This window comes from Typopeltis vanoorti, chromosome 13, assembly GCF_054136105.1.
Source record: "Typopeltis vanoorti isolate ZY-2024b chromosome 13, IOZ_Tvanoo_1.0, whole genome shotgun sequence".
Classification (NCBI taxonomy): domain Eukaryota; kingdom Metazoa; phylum Arthropoda; class Arachnida; order Uropygi; family Thelyphonidae; genus Typopeltis; species Typopeltis vanoorti.
In genome coordinates, this window is record NC_143561.1 from 99,290,598 (window position 1) to 99,313,528 (window position 22,931).

The 22,931-nt window shown below is 33.5% G+C and overlaps 1 protein-coding gene across 24 annotated transcripts in view; it reads left to right on the forward strand.

The window, feature by feature from the left end:
• The window catches only part of LOC150100409 (coiled-coil domain-containing protein AGAP005037-like), a 1,356,304-nt gene that overhangs the window by 829,447 nt on the left and 503,926 nt on the right, over positions 1 to 22,931 (forward strand). For 22 of the 24 annotated variants that reach the window (XR_016549297.1, XR_016549300.1, XR_016549298.1 and 19 more), the window contains 2 exons: positions 12,789 to 12,975; positions 20,983 to 21,181. Coding sequence is in view for 19 of the 24 variants with exons in the window: in XM_090403260.1 (XP_090259386.1) it covers positions 12,789 to 12,975; positions 20,983 to 21,181 (386 nt within the window). In the remaining 5 variants the exon portion in view is untranslated. The remainder of the gene's footprint in view (positions 1 to 12,788; positions 12,976 to 20,982; positions 21,182 to 22,931) is intronic. The other 2 variants (XM_090403256.1, XM_090403274.1) reach the window with 1 other exon arrangement.

Consider the following 22,931-nt stretch of genomic DNA (forward strand, 5'->3'; position numbering starts at 1 on the left):
AAAAAAAAAAAAAAATTAAGACGTTTGATCCACTAAGAAATAGGAGCCTGTAGTTGACAAGAAAAATAAAGTGCAAGCGATGAATTATTGAAGATTTTTGTATAGTTTTTTTTTTTTATTTTGTATAAAAATAGTATTTTATTAACTAAGCCTATTATAAGCCATTGCTAAGCCTATTAGAGAACAACAATTAACATTTCAACAATTGTTACCGACATGCAGATTTCATAAGTTTATCCTCAATTGTTTTCTAAATTACAGTTTAATATATTGTTAACCATTATTACAGAATTCTATCAGAAATAAAATCGCAATTTTAACTCATTTTTATGCGTTATTTACAATGAGAAGCAAATAGTCTAGACTGCTACTATAATTACAATATTTACTCTTAAAAAAAAAGCCAAGTGGATTGCAATTTCTTTCATCGTCTTTTCCGTATTCTTTCTAATTAACTGCATTTTATATGTTCAACCGCTTTCTAGTTGCTCATTTTCTCTGATGGTACTTCAGTTTTAGACGTCCTTAAAAACTTCTTTTATTGTCCGAGGATATTTCGCAGCTGGAAGCGAGATTAAGTCGGAGAAACACACACAAAAAAAAACCTCTACATTGAACTATATTGATTTAGTTCGAGTGAAATTAATTGTTTAACAAGGAAATCTGCCTGCTATTGAGCTGCTTTTAAATATTTACTTTGAGCTAATTAACTAGGGACTTGTCGATACGGTACAAAAACTGGAAGAGGTTAATTGCTGGTACTGAAGGACACAAAACTCGTATTTAAATTTATTAATATAATATAATCCCTTTAAAAAATCCTTCTAATTTCTTAATAACTCCAAGAATACTTGGTACAAAAAAATAAATTTAATCCAGTGTTCTATGAAACAAAAATAAAAAAAGAGAGCCATCTAATAATTACACCTAATTATTTTTATTTTATTTTATTTATTTATTTATTTTATTTTTGCTAGATGGGTGAAGCAAAAATGCTTTCATTTTCCCCGTTATCTGTAAAGAAAATGTATGGATAAGGTAATATAGGGCTATAAGCTCTGATCATGGCAGGAGGGTAACAGCAACAGCTGAGCCTCAGTAAAACTTTATTGATGGCTACAGAATTGCCATCCATTACCCTCCCTGAATACCCATTTTATGCATGGGCCTACATTGGGGCTATTGTTATCCCAGCCACCACACGGGGTACCTAATTATTTATTGTTTGTAATTATTTTATGTGTTAGTTTAAAAATTATTTTAGTGTGTAATTTAAAAGTATTTATAAAAAATTAAACAATGCTTTATTTATTGGCATTTTTGATGCTTCTACCTGATCTTAATAACCACCATTTATTTTTAAATGTCATTTACAATTAAATGCTATTTAAAGAAAATTCAGATTAATTTAAATTGCATGTTCAACATATTAATGGCATTTCCCAAGATACTAAGAGTGAATGCAGCATCCGATAGTATTCTGGAAAGCAATAATAATATCAAAAATATGAGTCGTTGTTTTTTCATAGGCTACATATGCTGCATTATTATTTAAGATGCTAACCAGAAGTTAATAATTAAAAAAATCTATCGTATATTATTTTTTATTCCGATTTTATTACTCTACTTCCTTTAATATACATCGGAGAAGCCACAAAGGAAATTTTGAACAGATAAGCCAAAGAAAGCTATAGAAATCCAGCGTATCCCTCCGCCGAACATAAAAGTGACTTACTCTCATGACATACGCGAACGTAAACATTCGCCTCACTAAGAAATAGAAAGAGAAATGGAGCCATTGTATTAGTCAGTCGGTCATCTTCTAGCTCGCCTTAATCTAGGTGCATGAAAACTCGAACAACAAAGAGAACGTAAGATTCGCTTTTGCGAATCAAGAAATTCCCATCACCACAACGAATCACTTTATTTCGAAGATATATACGAGGGTTCTCGGAAGTTATTATCGTGAGATGCTGCATATGATGGATATATAATGTTTTGGTGTCGTATAAAAATGCAAAAAAAAAAAAAAAAAAAGAAATATCTTTGTTCAGATACGAATATATATTCCAGCAAAGAAAAATTGGAATTTATTGATCAGTGTATATGTAGCTAGTCAGAGCCGTCTCCTGATTAGATCGTGCCCTGAGGCAAATAATTAAATATCCCCTATATTAAATTTTAAATATTAAATTTTGCGTTATAATCCCTGATTATAAGACAAAATATAAGAAAATTTCCAATTGCTATTTTGTTTTTATTACAAGAGAAACATTAATGCAAGATGACGACATAATAATATTAATTAAATGTTTGCTCTACGGGGATATCGCACAATGAAACTGTTTATAAGCTCTTCTAAATTTAAATTATAAGCTATGTCCGGCTTTATCGATAACTGCTAGACCAACCAATCCAATCTTTCTTGGGTCATTGCTGTTGGCAAATAATTTTTAATCAGTTTAAGCTGGAAAAACTCTTTATGCACTTGCTACGCCAACAGGAATTGTTAGCGTAGCGACGGCTCCTACGGCAATATGGCTGAACGAGCGCCCTTAGAGGCAGCCCGTCGACAGGCTGCCTCTATGCTACACCCTGTCGACGGTACTGTAGCTAGTCTATATAGTTACCTATTTTTGTTATAAACCTAAAAAAACATTCAGTATCGCGGTTAGTTAAAAGGTTTCGATAATTTAGAAATCCTGCTTTAAAGACCTAATGGTAGCGGCCACACACCGGCCGGTAAAAATCATCTAGCACTTAAAAAGCATCCATGTTCATTATGGGACTCGATTCACAGCCTGTTGACTGGGTAGCAGAGATGTTATCTATTCGGCAAGCCACGATGCTTACCTATTATCTCCAAGATTAGAGGGGAAAAATCTACATAATACAGAGACTACGTAACCTTCTCAGAGTCCCCTAAAGGACTTTATCTGTCTTAATACTCCCGCACATTACTTTCTTCAACTGAATGGCTATTGTCTTAAGATATCTTAAAGTATAATGAAAAAAAAAAAAGAGACTTCTTAAAGTATTTCAGAAAAGGAAAGCGCCGTTCCAGAAGTACGACAAGAAATGATGTCATCCATTTCTGTGTAGAATTCCTCGAAGGTAAAATGATAATGACGTTGTTAAGACGAGGAAGTCAAGTCTTGCTTTACTAAATTACAATAAGCTCTTCATGCGTGTGTGTGTGTGTGTCAAAAAATAATTTAATAAAGTAGTTTGTAACACTCGTTTGATGTTCTTTCTGCTATTTTTCTTCCAAATTCTACTTCGATGTATTCTTTCATTCATTCCAAATGGGAAATTACGTCTTGAGCAAGAAACACGACATAAAAAAGCAAATAAAATATGCATTTAATATTCTATGAACTGAGAGACAAAAAAGCCAATGAACAACTGTTAATATAATTAACCGGTTGAGTTCAACCCAAATATGGCTTCTGTATATTAAAAGGCCTCAATTTTTGCATTTTTTTTTTTTTTACCCTATGTACACTTAAATAAAAACCTTCGCTTTTTTGACAAAGTACACTTGCGTAAGCAATCTTCTCGTCACACGTTAGTATCATTGGATTAATTAGAGAAAGTATTGCATCTTCAGATTAACATGTGACGTCATTAAGGATCTTGACGAATGAGAAAACTCCACAAAGAAACATGAAGATGAATACTTGAGTTTCGCAATAGGGATGACCATGGGCAGATAAATATCCCATAATTTTCATAAGGGACATCACCCTCCTTTTTTTTTTTTTTCCCAGGACCGAGTACATTTTTCCAAGAAGGAAAAAAAGAAAAGACTACACATGCACAAATGTGCCCTTCGAATAGCAAAAATTTATTATTTCTCAGATATCGTAAAATAATTCAATAGAAAATTCAAAATGTGTACGAAACCGGCTTGCAGTTCAGCTTTGTTTTCTGATATGGTAGTTACATTCAATAAACAATTAAAGATTCAATATCTATTTGGTTTTGCACTAAAGGACCAAAGAATGGATCTTTTTTTGATTGCAGGTGCATTCTAAGAATATTATAAGGTTGTAACTTCACCAACAGCGTAATTTATACGTTTTTTTTTTTACGAGATCCATTGTGCTGAAGGCTTGTTCACACGATGAAGTGGACACAGATATTGTTGCCATTGAAGACGTTTCCTAAAATTGGAATTTTTTTTTCTTATTTTTTTTTGAGACAGCAATTTCTCCAGCATCTCATTTGACCCAAGATTCCAAATTTTTATGACACTAAGTGTCTTATGTTCTGGAAACAATTTTTGTTCTTTATGTTGCTCCAGTGAATTGATAGTATTTGTTGCATGCATTATTATTTGGTTTAAAATAAATTCTCGCCTCCTGAATGCTATGGATAAAAGAGTACCATCATCTACTCCATCTGGGTAATAAAACAAGCGCTAAAGTACACTAAATTATATTCGTCTTGTTGGTCGGTATACACATACCTTATGCACACTAGCATAATAGAATTAATTAGTTTGTAAAAGTCAAACTGATTTCCATTACGAATAACTTAAAAAAATAAATGATTAACATTCTGTGCGAAACAGACAGTGGCACGGATGCCCATCCATCGCTGTTACACATGACTAAATCTTTGTTCATCTGTGATGAAGCCGATTAGGTAATTAGAAGAATTCACTGGCCGGGAAGATCCATAGTTGACAGTAGGTCATTCACTTTGTAGAATAGCCTAAAGGTGGTGGTTTCAGGACTTTTCTCAATATTCAAATGCATCCTTAAGGAGATTATGTGCTTAGTAGAAAGAAACATTTCCAGATTTCTTTCTATTTCTTAGTGAGGCGAATGTTTACGTTCGCGTATGTCATGATAGCAAGACACTTTTATGTTCGTCAGAGGGATAAGCTGGATTTCTATAGCTTTCTTTGGCTTATTCAAAATTTTCTTTGTGGCTTCTCCGATGTATATTAAAGGAAGCATAGTAATAACTCGAAATAAAAAATCTATCGTATATTATTTTTTTTAATCATTAACTTGTGGTTAGCATCTTAAATAATAATTCATCATATGTATCTCATCATATGAGATAATTGGAATCGATTAAGATGTTACCATGGTTTTAATTCCTTGAAGAAAAGCCCTTATGTGTACATAATTGATTCTTAATTCTTTCATGAACTGGATTCGAACCCAGATATTTTCTGTCAAAGGATGGGTAACCAACTGAGCTACTGAAATTCCTTTTAGGGATATACCAAACGTAATTTTTCACCCAATATGTGTTATTCTAACTTATAAGAACGAAGACATTTTGGACTATTTTTATATGCACGACTCACAAAAACATCGACTTTATATAATTGTATTAAGTTTGGTTTTTCTCATATTAAATGCTGTTGACATCATCCGGGTATATTTATTTTTGTAATTGGTTAGTATTTGTTTTTCGACCAATGCATGTCTTAGTCAACAAAAGATATGGATGAAATTTATTTGTATGAATAAAGAGTTATTAATATCAATAAACTGCTTTAAAATTAATTGTATTTATACAGAAAAGGAATAAAATAATAAAATAACTTATAAAAACTTTCGCTTCCAAATAAATAGATAATTTTATTCCACCAGTCTATAAAAACAACAAATTTTAAAATGATTACTTTATTTTTTATTATTATTATTATTATTTTTTTTTAGCAAACAGCTGAAATTAAATAGCCGGTGCTTTACTTGGATACTGTAAGAGACAGCCACTATTGAGAAAAACCAATTTGCACGTGGGTCAACAACCTTCTTGACTCTTGTCAGCTGCTCTCTGTTGACTCTTGAGGAAGAAGAGAGTACTAGAACTAAGGATAATGCGATGTCTTGAAGTATAAACAGATTCTCAAGAAGACTAGACAACCCTTAATAATTAAGTCGCGATATTAACTTCGACCGCCTTTATTCGTAGATTTTAAATGCCGAACTTTGAACTAATATAATATTCATTTAAATATTATGAATGAGAATTTTGGGAACTATTTGAATACGTTTAATATCAGGCGACTAATGCTAATAGTGTAGACGAATAATGGAACAGGGCTACTGTTTCTATGGCTTCCATTGTTAAGTATTATTAAAATGGCGTTGACTCAATATGTTAGTGCATTTTCTTTCTTTATTATTTTTTATTGAGAAAATTTTAATGTTTTAGTATTTTTAGATATATTTTTATTTCTATTTTATGAAATTTTTGTCCACTTTTACTACCCAAGGACAATTTTTTGGTGTTTTGTATTCCCATATTGACCGAAGACACTGTATCGAACATGACATACTAGCGATCGACACACACTCGGAGCCCTTCGACGACTTTGAGGTATCTGCCGGAGTGCGCAACTCAATGACTCGATTTGAGACGCATGCTGCTTCAGCATCTTCCGTAGCGACATTATCTTGCACCTCGCTGTGATGTCTTGGCAGCCGCAGAACACCATGTCGAAGATTACTTAAAAGACTCCACGCATGGGAAAATTTTTACTTTTTTTTTTCTTTCTCTCCCTTCCCCAAAACAATCATAAATTAATGGTTGCCTTGGCGTTTTGTTTCACTGCAGTCCTTTGTGTATTGCGAAAGCCTTCCGCATAAAGGGTAGCCTTTCCAAGTACAACGGTAAAATTTACATATCCATGTTGCGTTTTAGTTTTCTACAATTTTACATTAGATGATTTTATTTCTTAATTTTATTCATGTAAATAAGTAGATAAGCACTTCTTTTAAGATGAGTGATAGCTAATACGAATGATTAGGTGTTATTTTTAGATAGCCAATATTTTAATTGTTGGCTTCTTTTATATGATCAGCATTTTAATTGTTAGATCTGAGCTAGATAATATTTTAATTGTTGGCTGCTTTTATGTCATATTGTTAGATCTGAGCTAGGCAATATTTTAATTGTTGGCTTCTTTTATATGATCAGCATTTTAATTGTTAGTCTGAGCTAGGCAATATTTTAATTGTTGGCTGCTTTTATGTCATATTGTTAGATCTGAGCTAGGCAATATTTTAATTGTTGGCTGCTTTTATATGGCCAGCATTTTAATTGTTATAATTGAGCTAGTTCAGGCAGTTTTTTTTCTTAACTGTTAATTGTTTCAGATATTTTAATGTGTTAACAGTGTTAGACTTAAAAGGCCTATCTAGAAAGGCCTATTAATAAACTTGGCTTCTTCTGAATATAATCAGCGACTACTATTGCTGATGTCTGCTTTGGTTTCATCTATTTTAATCTGATTCATAAATTAAAAAGTAGATAAACTATTTTTACAAACTTAGATTATGTTATTTTTAAGTGAATTGGCATTACCTAATATAACTAAAAAAAAAAAAAGAATAGAGAAAATAATCTATAATAATAGTTAGGACATTCACTCTGAAACACCATTTCCAGTCTAAAAATACTAGATGAGAGAGAGAGAGAGAGAGTTCAGTAGAAGCCCTGAAGCTATCTTTTGTGTCTGCTTGTATGCAACATGAATTCACAAACAAATAATTGAAATATACTTATCTCGTAAATGAAAATCACTTGAATAGCAATTTTATAGTACGGCAAACTCGTTAAATTCAAACAACTGTTTGGAGATCACAGTATAGCATGTTCACAAGGCATAGTAGTACGCCTACCATTCAGAGGTTGCTTCTTTTTGCAGTCCAAGGGTGAGTTCATGTTCATTCAATCACGAAATTAGTCTCAGCTGCGTCTCTCTCTGCTTTTTTCCTCGCCGAACGCTATTACTTTTTCTCTGTGCAGGATAACTTATTACAGCCAAGGCAGTATAGTATATCATCGGATGCGATTCTTTTTCTGAATCCATGAGCACTGTGATATCGCCTAAGATTGATTTTTTTCCCCCTTTTAATAAGTGTCTGCATTATCTTTTTCTCTTCAGACACGTAAAACCTAATACCTTTTTTTAACAATTTTTTTTCAGAAATAACTTTTTATTTCATTTTTCTTTGTCATTTTCTTTTTTTTATAATACTCCTAATTAAATATCTTGTACAATATCATATACAAAAAAGTGCATTATGCCCGATTTCCTATTTTTCCACAATAATAATACAAGTAATGCTAGAAAATCCGGTACAAGAATGAATCAGATATACATAGAATGCTAATACTGTATATTGATTAGTTGTAATATTATCAAATTATTCTATTGTGCGATATTTCAGTTTATGTTGAAAACCAATCTGAGTGTTTTAATTTTCTTAGTAGCAAATGATTTTTACTCCCCGATGTAACACCGTTCTCTTTGCTTGCTCTAGAAATATTTTACTTCTTTTTATAATTATTTTTTTATATAAATATAGTATAATTAATACAAGATCATGAAATAAACTTATTGTTAAATTATTAATTTAAATATTAATTAACAAACCTATTCGTAATATAAATAATCTTTTTTAATTACTAGCAACCTTCTCCTGTCTGTGATTGACATAAAAGTAATTGAAATTTATATTTATTTATATATGCTTTTTATTTTAGTTACTAAATACATATATAAAAATATATATAATAGTTATTATATAGAGGCCTAAAGAGTTTTTTTACATGAATATATCATAAGCTAAATTTTCTGTTATGATATATTCATAGCATACTTTATGATTAATTTTAGTACTTAAATAATAGTCAAAAGTATATTATTTAAGTACTAAAATTTTCATGTTAGCAATGTCAATTATAATGATTTGAGTACCGACCTCAAGCTGTTAATGTATTAAGTTAAGCTATTGAGTCAGTGGGTAATAGTTAAATAAGAAGTATTAAACCTTTTATTTTTTCTTATTTAAGAGAATTATTACATATAGAATATAAAGAAAAGTTATATTTATAATATTATTTATTCAAAATAATTTAAGTATTCTAAAAATTTGAAAATGAAACCGAATTAGATGAATACACCATTTATTTTTTAACATGACTATTGTAGTTCTACGGCAAGTAAGATGAATGTTTTGTTTTGAATAATGGGGCGGAATAAATCAATCGACCGTGAGATGCGGTGACTGATTCATTCAATCCAATACCCTTGGAGGGTAATGGATGGCAATGCTGTAGCCACTGAAGCTCTAACTGAGGCTCGGCTATTGCTGTTACCCTCCTGCCATGATCAGAGCTTTATAGCTCAATAACACCTTATCCCTACACTGTCCTCTACAGATAACGGGGAAGATGAAAAGCATTCTTGCTTCGCCCCTTTAAGTCAGTCCTTATAAGGACTATAAGGAATGTTTTGTTTTGGATTTATAAGAAATCAAATTGACCGTAAGATGCGGTGATTAATACCCTTGGAGGGTAATGGATGGCAATGCTGTAGCCAATGAAGTTCTGACTGAGGCTCGGCTATTGCTGTTACCCTCCTGCCATGATCAGAGCTTTAATTGTTCACTAACACCTTATCCCTACACTGTCCTCTACAGATAAAGGGGAAGATGAAAAACATTCTTGCTTCTCCCCTTTAAGCCAGTCCTTATAAGGATATTGTAATGTTTTGATATAAGGAAAGGGTAATGGATGGCAATGCTGTACCAATGAAGTTTAACTGAGGTTCTTCTGTTGCTGTTACCCCCACCCCCTTGGGCGCTGAGATTCGAGAGTTATGAGTACGCTCTCTTAAGGTTTTTGCCTTAAGGGACCAATTTGAGTCTCTCGGTAAAGTGTTCTCCGGCACGGCCCGCTGAGGGGCTTTGTCGGTGAATGCTTTTTTCGGAATATGAGCGATTCTGCTCGGTGGTGGTGTGTGGGTGGAAGGCCATTACCGAGTGGAGCCAACGCTGAGATGGACGGTCTTTCGCCCACGATTGAGTGGCCTAGGGATCGTCCGAATTTTTAGAGACAGCTTTACCTTTTACATAATGCAATGCTGTAGCCAATGAAGTTCTAACTGAGGCTCGGCAATTGCTGTTACCCTCCTGCCATGATCAGAGCTTTATATATTTAAATAGCTCAATAACACCTTATCCTTTCACTGTCCTCTTCAAATAACGGGGAATATGAAAAGCATTCTTGCTTCGCCCATCTAGCAAGGCTTTTAAGGATGTTTTGTTTTCGGCAACCAAGGGTTGCAATGTAAGTGTGTGTGTGTATGTATGTATACTGGTGTGTGTGTGTGTGTGTATATATATATATACTGTTGACGGCTGCTGTGGTTTCGAGCGAATTCGTCCTAAAGATAATAGTTCATGTTATCGATGCGGTTAGTGTGGACTCTGAGCCATCTAGTCCAACACTTCAACGTTGTTCTGTGGAAACTGGTCTCGGACACCCAGTGCAGTATGGCATGGAACATGCAAAGGTCACTGCCGAAGTACTTCCACAACGTCGGAAGCATAAAGTTCTCCAGGATGTCCATGTAGCCATCAGACGTCATGGTTTTGGGCACGTCCGCCAATGGAACAAGCCCCATCCAAACTGAAACATCCGCATAACATTACCGAGTCTCCACTAAACTTGAGAGTTGGAATGATGGAGTCCTTCCGAAACCGTCCCTCGGGTAATCTTCAGATCCAAACACGACCATCAGAGTAAAACATATGGAAGCGTAATTCGTCGCTCCGCAAAACCCTTTTTCAAATCATCTACGGTCCAGGAACAGTTTGAAAGACACCAGTCCAACTTTCCATCTACGAATGACATTGAGCAACATGGATTTCGATATACTGGGACGGGTAGCAATGTTAAGGACAGAAGTGTGTCATTTCAGCTGAACTAGCATCTTGACATTAAGTACAGTGCAAAACATGCACTACATCCCACCTTTTATTACCAGACTTACGCAGACACTCCCTGAATATTTGCATGTGGTAATATCCGGAATTTGCATGTCACGTAAGATGTTATCAACATGGTGCATATTGATTTCATACACGAGATTTCGAAGGTTCCTATACGCACATCACTGTCTTGTCTTGTGCAGGTAGGAGTTTATTGACGTATTTTTGAAGAACCATTTCGTTTGCTTATATATTATTTCGTAAAAAAGTAAAATGACCATTTTAGAAGTACCAGTGGGTGAATAGTGGAAACTGGTCAGTGTGAGACTTGAACTCACAGTATATTTCAAGAAAATATTTTAATGAAGTGATTCAACGATGACTTCTAAGGCCGGAACAGGCCACGCTAGGCCTAAATCCTTGATATGCATGATGATTACCAGAATTTTAGAGAAATATAGGACTTGAGTAGCATTTCTACCCGTAACTGCTTAATCATTGAGTTGTCGGTATTCATGAAGTTAACAATATTTTGTTTTTAGAACGGTTTTAATTTTTTAATTTTTTTACTAACATTATACATCTCATTATTTTAAATGTAGATGCGGCTAGCTAATATGTTTTTATTATATAACTGTTTAGCTACACAAAAAATAAAGATTTTTATCTCACGGAGGATAATACGTATTTTTAAAGTATAAATTAATATTTTGATATGTGAAAAATGGTGGAATTGGATAGTTCATGCATTGATTTTGTATTTTCCACTTTCGCATTTTCCCTAACCGATATTTAAAAAAAACTAAAAGTGCTTCGTTCAGCATCTAAATGCGAAGAAATTATTTTTTAAGAAGAGAAAATCGCATGCAAAACATGATACAGAAATAAAGTATAAAAGCACTTGGAAAACTTCTGCACTTACAATAAAGGATGCATTTAATAATAAATTCTGTATAAGTACCATTCGTACCTGAAATCGAATACCCTTGAGTGCCTGCATCCGGGCGATATTTGATCTCCATCCTAAGTTGTCCGTAGCAATATCTTTTAAAGCTGTTGTTTCAATACCGTCCGCACTTTTTACGTAAGATTTGCACTCCTTCGGTTACAATTGAAATATTGTTTTTCACACTTGCATACATCACGACAATGCTATGAAAGAAGTTGAAGAGCGAGTTAAATTTGTGGAGACTCCACATGGTTGAGTCTGTTTTTAATTTTCCTTTTCGGAAGGTTTGCATCAACAAATGAAATATGATTATTAAATTAAAAATGGGGATGTGTAATAAAGTAGTGGATTACTCGACTAATTCGGACGTCGTATACAAATTAAGATTTGTATAACACCTCAACTGTTTGCGCATTAAAGACATCAGGAGATGCCTGATGTCTTAATGTTTTTCTTTCTACAATCTTGTCTTTTTATAAGACATTTTCTTCGTTTTCTCATGTCTACTACTTTGTTCTTCTTGTTGGTCTTCTGGTTCTAATTTTTTTTTTTTTTTTTTTTGGTGTCCTTTGTTCCTCTGTCATCTGTTTCTTTATGCTTTCCTTATCTTACTCACTCGGTAATGTATCTCTAAGCTTACTCGTTTTTCTTTGCCATCTCCTGGAGAAGGAGATGCCAAAAGAAAAAAGAAAGCTAATAACCAATATGTAACACAATACAAACCATCTGATGCTAGAAGCAAAGTCATAATACAAATGTCAATATCTATGGAAACAGATGGTATCAACATTAGCGATTACTTTCATAAAAGAAATCATACAAAGAGGATAATAGCTCCTGTTATCCTCGTGGTCCTACTTTTTTTTTTCTTTTTTTTTTTTTGTCATTTATCTGCATTCATCTCCAATCTTCCTAACTCTCATTGGCGATAAAAAAAAAAACTATGTTCAATTTTTATAGCGATAGTAGTCTTAATTATCTTGGTTAAAATAATATCAGTTAACTAAAAAACATGAAATAATTGTGATCCAGATTACGTCTACATTCTACTCTCGTACTAAGGTTCCACCCTATTTTCTTTTACTTAGGGTCATCTTCAAAACCAACGAGCCCCCCTGTATACTCCTCCCCCTAGTATATACGATGAAGATCCAGGTATTATGTCAGAAGTGGAAACCTCAGCTACAGGATTTCGCCGGGCCAATAAGGCTCGGTCTAGCTTACCAGTGGTGCGTACCCCTTCCAAAACTCAGGACCGCACAATGGGTAAGTCCAGTAAGTACACATTTTTGTCCCTATAATTTTTTTTTACCCTTTATTAAATAATTGTAGCTTATAATTTGAGTAGATGATTTTATGTATGTATATTATAACGAAAATTAAATGGAAATACTTTTAGAAAACAAAACGGTAATGTGGCTTTAGTCCATCTCACTAAACCACCTCAGTCGTATTACAGAGGAGGTTTTAATTCTCTGTAGAGAACATTGCGTGGCAGTTTCCTAATATCGATTGTCAGCCCCACTCTGCACTTGTATGACTTCAGTGAGAGAGGAAATACGACCCTCCAACTTTCTCGCTGAATGTGTCGTCTACAGCAATTAAAGTAGTTATTCATATATGTCCATACTTTCTGTGTAAAAGTAAATTCTAATATTTGTGTTAGAAGCCATTTTAACTTATCAAAATAAATAAATGGTGTATTAAGTAATTTGCAATTAATCTGTTGTAAACCAGATTTTTAATCTTTTTATTTGTCCATATTTTGAAATATTTAATTTTTCATAAAATATTTAATAAAATACACTACTAAGTTGGTTTTAAAATAGCGAAAGCAGTCAAAGAGAAAAGCACTCATAGCAAAGTCAATAAAGATATACAGTTCCATACAGAATCTAGAAAGGGCACACCGTTTGAAGCCTTTCCACTAATCCTCAAATCCATAGTTCGCTGCCCAAGATGGCCCCCATTCTTTGATAACTAATAATTGACGTCCTTTGTTATCTAGTCACATTAAAGGATAAACATAATGAGTATACGCGCTTTTCTAAGGGCTATCAAATACGCGATAGTGTTAAGTCAAACTTCGTGTTGAGATCAGTGACGAAGTCTTAAAATTAAGAAGTCCAACCATGGCAGCAGAGAATAAATCGATACGCTATGGATTGTTTAATGTTGTGGAACATCGTCAATGTAGGAAGTTTCGCCAAATTCATTGTACATCAGCCAGATTACAGAAAGATATCAGTTTCATCTTCGAGGTAGAAGCATAGGACACAGATATTTTTCTTCATCATACAATATAACCGGAATCTACTCTTGCGGACAATGTGAAATTAGAGAGTCTGCTATTTGTTAGCTTTAGATGAATTGGTCGGTCTGCTTCTCAGTCGTTAAACTCGCAAGAAGATACGTTGTAGGCTCGTCTATTAGCTATTAGTAGTGAGTTTGCTAAGGCCTTGTTAAAATGATCGCTTCAATGACCCGAACATGAACTACTTGCGGCACTAAATAGCCGTAACTTATGACTAGAAAGATTCACAAAGAAAAAGAGTCCACGAGAAAGAGTACATTCATTTGGATTAAAAATCCAGTGTTAGTCAATTCCTGTTGAATATAATCCAGTTGAATTTTTTGTTTAAATTAATGAAATTATTTGTAAGGAATTTTGGATTATCTTATTAAATTTACATTTTCTTTTTAATTCTTGAATTTCTGAAAAGTAATGTCTCCTGATTTTTCACAGTTATGCCGCCAGAGGTCTCTGAATAACAGCAGTCAAATGGCACAGAGTGAAGAGACAGTGTCGGTGTGCAAAACAGCATGCGTTCTTTCAGTTTGACAATAGAAAAAGTTTCATAGAATGAAAATATTTATTTAGTTATGCGTACGTGTGTGTGTGTACATGTGCATCAGTGCTTTCAATTTTGAGCTATACGAGTCCTTGTTGCAAATCCTTCTGCTCTGAGGGATGTCAGTGATGAAAGATATTCAGAATGCCTATTGACATCCTTACTAAATCTGAGCTAAGCAGCAAGTTGATATAAATGTTGTCTACTATAAAGTATTTAAGACGAAAACAAAATTTATAAATTATTATTAATTATTTTTAGGAGTGCAGTTATTTTCCGTTTAGCTAATCCCTGATCAGTTCTACAATTTTTGAGTGTCCTAAGCACAAAATAGACGCAGTGGTTTTACATTTACCATTTCTGTTATGAGGACCTCTTGCGATGATTTAGTGCGTTAATCTATCTTTTTTTTTTAAGATTAATAATGTAATTTATTGAATTATATTACTTATTATTTTATTTATATGCAGTAAAAATATGGATTACCGGAAAGTTTTTTTTTTTTTTTTTTTTTTTTTTTATCTGTTCGCAATACTCCATCTTCATATTTTTTTGTTAGAAAATTTTAGGGATTAGACAAAGATTCTGACAAGGCCCAAAAAGCATTCCTCAAAGTTTAAAAAAAAAAAAAAATTTATGTTTATGTCGTATTATATATTATAAACAATAATGTAATTAAAATCAAACTAAGTACAGTAACCTAAAAGATATTGATTTCAGTCAACAAAGTCAGTTATTAATCTGAAAATAAATAATACACCAGAAAGTCCCCAACGACCGATTCTTAAACTACTTATATTTGCGTAATTGCTCTGCTTGTTGTGCGTGGGATGATGAGAATTCAAAGTTTATATGATAACTTTATTGCATTGTTGTCGACCAATTTGCATAAAAACAAAATTCGCCAAGACCAAACAGCGATAAATTGTGAGTTGTGTGTTGGCTGGCAAAAACAGGTATATATACGCTTCTTAATAGGGGAGGGGGGAGAATTCATACTTCATGCTCCTTATACTGATTAAAATTAACGGTATTACATCGCTATAAATAATGGGTTTAATAGAGTAGTGAAATTTCTGTGACAAAAATCTGTGAATCCAATAGTTTGTTGTGGCCAGAGAATTTTACTTGATGTAAGCTTAATTAATGTATTGATAAGGTGATCAATACTACTCTTCAAAGTCTGATAATTTAATGCTTGTATACTCTTATTAATTTGTTTGTTCCGGTTGTCGATGGGGTTGGGAATCTCTAATCCACGCCATCGACTACTCCAAATTATTTTAAAAAGCTTGTTCTTATGGTTTTCGCCTTCTCGCGTCTTTGCAACAAAAAGGTATCCCTACCGACAGTGCTATGGAGCACTCATAACAGGAATCTAATGACCGCCCAAAAAAATTATGAATAATGTAAAACGATGTATGGATCGTATGAACTGATGGCTGCGAATGGCTTACCTAATAAGTTTAATGAAACTTCATCTACAGTATGATTTACTTATTATGTTTGTTAGCACAGCTAAACCTACAGCACCCCCCCACATACACACCTTTTTGTGTACTGTTGATAGTTATGTATTAAAAATCATAATAAAGTTTGGTACTCTCGAATCTTCAAGATTGTGAATTTGTATAGAACCCAGATTTCATTAAAATTCGTCAAGCCAGAACGGAGTTGTTATAATCGTAACATGCACAAACAAAATAATTCAGTACTCAAGTATCTTGAAAAATTTTGCAAAAACGGAATCACTTCCTGTGTAAAAACAAATTGCAATATTTGTGTTGGAAGCCATTTTAACTTATCAAAATAAATAAAAGGTGTATTAATTAATTTGCAATTAATCTGCTGTAAACTAGATTTTTAATCTTTTTATTTGTCCATATTTTGAAATATTTCATTTTTTATTAAATATTTAATAAAATACACTACAAAGTTGTGTTGCTCCTTAGTAGTATCTCCATGTGCTATTTTCGGTAAATAATGTTTTACTAGCCGTTCTGTCAATTGCAAAGCATGGCTTACTAATAAATACGTTGCTCCATAGATTATCACTTATTTTAAAATGATTTCGTATTCATGTGCGAGACCATTATTGCTTTTGATCATTGAAGTCAAAACATTTCATGTTTAGTCTCTACATCACATTATTATTTTATTGTCACTGAATCATCTACCAAATAACTCACCCACAGTATTTTATTTATTTATTTATTTTTTTTTGGCTAGATGGGTGAAGCAAAAATGCTTTCATATTCCCCGTTATCTGTAAAGAAAATATATGGATAGGGTAATATAGAGCTATAAGCTCTGATCATGTCAAGAGGGTAACAGCAATAGCTGAACCTCACTTAAAACTTTATTGGCTACAGCATTGCCATCCATTACCCTCCCTGGGTACCCATTTTAGTCGCCTCGTACGACATGCATGGGCTACAGTGGGGTTGGTATGTAAGTAAAGCCCTTTCTAAAAATAAAGACGATCCCCAGACCACTCCTCACGAGTGGCTGAAAGACCGTCCAACTCAGCGTTGGTTCCACTCAGTGACGGGTCCCCTCCACCAATGAGTGGATCTCCCCCCCCCCCCGAAATCTAAGCTTCCCTCACCGGGAGCAAAATTCCGGAAGAAACCTAAGAGAGTGAAACTCTGCTTCCCATTTTAGTCGCCTCATACGACATGTATGGGCTACAGTAGCGCTATTCTTATCCCGGCCACCACACCATCCACAGTTTTTTTTTTTTTTTTGGCTAGATGGGTAAAGTAAAAATGCTTTCATATTCCCCATTATCTGTAAAGAAAATATATGGATAGGGTAATAAAGAGCTATAAGCTCTGATCATGGCGGGAGGATAACAGCAATCCTCAGTTAAAACTTCATTGGCTACAGCATTGCCATCCATTACCCTCCCTGGGTACCCATTTTAGTCGCCTCGTACGACATGCATGCGCTGCAGTGGAGCTATTCTTATCCCGGCCACCACACGGGAACCCCAGAGTATTATCATAATGTCAATTAATTATATGAAATATATCTAGAAAATTAAATGATGTTGGAATTATTATGAAATATAAGCTTAACGTCGCCTTTTTTTGTTTGTCAACTTATAAAATATGAATGAAAAAGATGTGTGTGTGTGGAAAGTTTTTTACCTTGGGTATATGTTATGTTAAAGATACCAAGCAATTTTATAAGCTAGGTTTTTAATCCTTTTTCCCAAATAAGCAAACAGACAACTAAGTTAAGTTTGCGGCTGCACGTAGTGCAACACTAGGCAACTCGTTGTAAAGGTGGAGTAAGCTCTGATCACTTTCCTTCGATTTTCCCCTAATGCAAAGCACATTTCCTTGCGGAGATGTATGATGCTATGCATTAAGATAATGGTCACTATCCAGACCGGTTTCGACCTTTATTGAGGTCTCGTCAGTGGGAGCCAGACCTAAAAAAAAATGCCAAGGGTCAAGTAAAACAGAGTTTATAAATTTTACCTAAACAAGTTGCCATAAGGTGTTTTGACTTCATTAAATAAAAATCTCAGGATGAGAGTCAGTAGAACAAGAAAATTTCGCTATGCATGAAAAGATCATGTAAATATTATGTGGCATCATTTTATGTAAAATAAAATGATGCCACACATCTGAATAAATTAAGGAGAGGTGATACTGAGTAGGATCAAAGACTGATGAAAAACATTGAATAGAAGTAGTACTAGCTTGCGGGCTAGCTTTGATGTTGGCCACCACTTTAAACGAGGTTCTTGACATTTCTTTGAAGATATCTTTGAGAATTTCAAAATGAACATGGATCTTAGAAATGACTTCATAAACCTTAATCGATTGCACTGAAGAATGTGCTGTAGTTCTTATGATTAAACCCTATGTATTTTTCAATTAAAAATATTAAATGGATTCTCTTCCCACACCTTTTTTCAGTGCAAATGAATTTTATTAAAAGGAAAATAAGTTTCAATTGGATGGCAATGCTGTAGCCAATGAAGTCCTAACTGAGGCTCGGCTATTGCTGTTACCCTCCTGCCATAATTAGAGCTTTAAAATTATACTGGTAGCCGGGTCGAGGTTCAGAATTGGGAAGCTACCGTGAGATGTGGTGATTAATATCCTTGGAGGGTAATGGATGGCAATGCTGTGGCCAATGAAGTTCTAACTGAGGCTCGGCTATTGCTGTTACCCTCCTGCCATGATCAGAGCTTTAATAGCTCAATAACACCTTATCCCTACACTGTCCTTATAAGGACTGGCTTAAAGGAAGCGAAGCAAGAATGCTTTTCATCTTCCCCGTTATCTGTAGAGGACAGTGTAGGGATAAGGTGTTATTGAGCTATTAAAGCTCTGATCATGGCAGGAGGGTAACGGCAATAGCCGAGCCTCAGTTAGAACTTCATTGGCTACAGCATTACCCTCCAAGGGTATTGGATCGAAATCCATTATCGAAGATGAAAAGCATTCTTGCCTCGCCCCTTTAAGCCAGTCCTTATAAGGACTATACTGGTAGCCGGTGAAAAGCTTGATTTTGCAGGTTTTGTTTGCATTTCTTAGTGATATATTGATATATTAAATAAATATTTTTATACTAATAAATTAATATTGATAAATTAAATAAATATTTTTATACTGATAAATTAAATATGCTTAGCATATGTTAATGTTCAGGTTGTCCTATTAGGATTTGTTTTCCCTGCGCTCAGTAAAAATGCTATTTTGCAGAAAAGGCAACAAATGCTCTCAGGCAAAGATGAAAACATCCGTCACTTCTTTCTGCTTCAGAGAAAGTGCAAATTCAGAATGTGATGTTGGGAAAAAAAAAAAAAAAAGTTGACGTCGCTTGAGCGTGCTCTATCAAGGACAGAAACGCTCAGTTCCATGTTCATTGGGTCCGCAGTGAATTCCAATTTATATTCTTGACTGCAAAGAGAAGCTCTTGAAGTGTGGCGTTGGCACCAACAACAACATGAGGTTTCGGCTGCACATAACTAATATCGAGAGAAGCGTTTTGAACACACTTTATTTTTATGTCATATAAAGGATGACTTGGCGATGTAATCGATCTGGAAAAGAGGAAGTTTATGCGATTGATCCCATTCAAAGTCTCGTGACAGATTTTTTTTAAACCTGTGATACCTGAAATATTGAGTGTGTGTATATATATAATATAGAATGGAAATCCTCAACAATTAAACTAATACGTTGTTGCTATGGCAACAACATATTAGCATCTTCTATACCGAAACCAACTCCTGTGGAAGCATTAGTTATTTAGATACTTTTTATATATGAGATATGCAATTCATTAAAAATATACGAAAATATTTATTTTTATAATTCAACTTTGGGAGGGGTCATTTGTTTTGAATTATCCCAGACGTTATATCTTGCTTATAGCACTTTATTTTGCACGCTGAATCCTGGAGTATTTTTCACATTATTTTGCATTATTATTTTATGAAGCAGTTGTGCAGGATTCTTATGGCGTATATTGTTTTACATAGTTATTATAGCTTTGTTTTGATCTCATTGTTGGTTCTCAATGGTAGCCTAGTTTGGATTTCATTGTTATTGTTCGTACCCAGTGATAGCTTTATGATTTCACTGTGTCGTTCGTACTCAAAGCTATAATTGAATAGCAACAATATAATCAAAACATTCAGAATTGTTTTGATTACAAACAATGCAATCAAAACAACGATACTTTTTTTTGTTTTAATTTCACTGTATCAAAGTGATAATGTTGTGTTACAGTTGTTAGTAGATAACAATTGTTATATAAACTGGGTATAAATTTTATATTGCATAATTAATTTTCATGTTTCGTGGAATATATAATTTTTTTTTTTTTTTTCATTGTCTGTTAGAGATGGGGAAAACCATTTTTTTTTCATAAAGAAAAACAAAGAATATCGGAGATGCAAATTCATCTTTGGAAACATGACAGTACACCACTCACCTCAAATGTTCATTTTGCTGTCTTTGGCACTTTGCCAAGTACTCAGTCTTTATTTAAGCTGCAGCTATCAGCCATTGCTCCCATCTCTCTCTCTCTCTCTAAAGAGCAACTGTTTCGAAGCATGTGTTAAAATCTGGACGCTGTCATGTTCTGCCGTCAAGGTAGTGAGGGTGATTTTTAAGTTTACTTTTCTTAGCTGTTTATATAGCTTAGTAAAATAACCGATGTGTTTCTCCACAGGAAATTTCGCTGTAACTCGCTAATAACATACCGCTACTATTCCCTAGCGACATTTAATTCATGTTTTCACATCTCTGATGTAACCAAGTATTGTTCAGAAGTTTTATGATCCCGAATGTGAATGAGCAATTGAGATACTTTCTTCTTGCAATCATTATCTGTGTAGACAGACACTCGATCTCTAATTGACAGGTTTATTACCTCAGATCTTTAATATTTCATATTACAGGCTTGGTGTTTCTCCAGTACCGCAGTGAAACAAAGAGGGCGCTGCTACCTAATGAAATCACTACAATGGACACTGTGAAGGCTCTCTTTGTTAGATCTTTTCCGAAACAGCTAACCATGGAATATCTCGATTCTCCACACATCAGGATATACATTCACGACCCAGCAAAAGATATGTTTTACGAGTTAGAAGATCTCCGGTAAGCTGTTTACAATATTTGATATGTTTTGTATTTATTAATTTCATATGGAGTTTTATTGTTAGTAAAATTTAGAGATCGTTGTTAATATAATATGGCAGTCTTTCTCATATAAATGACAAATAATCAATTCTCCACATTGGACAATATGGTAGGTATTGTTACGTCACAATGTATTCGTTTTTAATACATTTCTATATTTTTCTTTTTATTTGTAGATGAACAAATGACCTTGAATTTTTTCTATTTATTTTAATAGAGTTTTTTTCATTGCATCAGAAGCCAATAATTCGTAAACTGTTACGAACGATTTATTTAGGAAGTTTGCTATAACACTTTAAATTTAAAACGAATTTAAAAGAAAAAAAAAAGTCAAAATGTTTTAAATTCTATTTTGTGCAGTGTGTTGACTCTATCAAGCAAAAATAGAACTTAAAAATATTTTGCCATTTTTTTTCTTTTAAATTCGTTTAGTTTTTCTTGGAATAAAGAAGCTATTTTGAGACAAAATAACTATTCAGGAGCTTTTTTGTGTTACTATAATTACAATAGATATTTATTACAGTCATTATTGGCATCGAACTGTGGGCGTTTCTGGAAAAAATTCTAGATAAGGATTATAACTGTATATTAATATTTCGATAGTTAAACACTTAAGTCTTTTTTTAGCGTAATTTAGTTACATTGTGAAGGACTGTCATCACTAAGGCGAACATATTGTAGAAAATTAAAATCTATTATGTTTATCAGTCTTTCTTCGAGAACATTAACTGTGTATCGGAAATATGCTTAGAAGGTAAAAGTTATCTAAAGCCTAGCAAATGAGGTTTGCCTGTTGGATATAGGACTTCTAAAAAAAATGGAGATGTACATTAAGATCCTCGCTTACTTTGAGCTACTTTGTTGCTAATGTGTAAGAAAACAGTCTAAAATAAATGGGATCAGCATTCACTTTTGCAATTATCGTTACTTCCTGTCCACCAACACGTTCTTTAAGACAAATCACTTTGTTAAACAATCAGTACTAACGGCTTATCTCTAAGCAATGTTAATCTTGTTCCGGTGTCCTTAAACATATGATTAAAATCATCTTAAGAGTAATATTAAGATCGCGTTTTAGTTTCTTAAGGTTGATCCCCAAGTTATAATGAAAAACAGAACGTCTAATTAATTGCATCGTTTAAAGAACATGGATTATGAAGACTTAAATCATTCCATCGTATTTTGTTTCAAGAGGCAGTTATCTGCAATTAATAGCGTATCATTTGGTGTTTTAAAATATTTTACGTGAGGTATTTTTAAAAATTATTCGCGATATTTTTTTAAAATATTCTGAACGCAAATTTGACATTGTTTTGAATATTTTATGCGAGGCATTTCTAAACAGTATGGAGTCATTGTTTAAAATGTTTCTTGTCAAACAATGCCACGGAAAATGTTTCTGTATTGTTTAGACAATATATTTTATATTGACGCAAGATTAAAAGTAGGTTATTCTTTGGCTACAGTGGGTAACTGCTAAACATCATGCTAACTCCGAGAGGAAAAAAAAAAGAATTGAAATCCAATATGATTAACGTTACAGAAACTTCAACCTATACGAGAAACGGCATACAATTCCTTAATATAATACTAAATAATTTTTAATAACATACCAGCCATATTGTACCCTTCAAAGTTGGTTTTAAATATAAGTTAATCTAAATAAGACATCAAGAATTAATCAATAATAGCAAAGATAAAAAAAAAT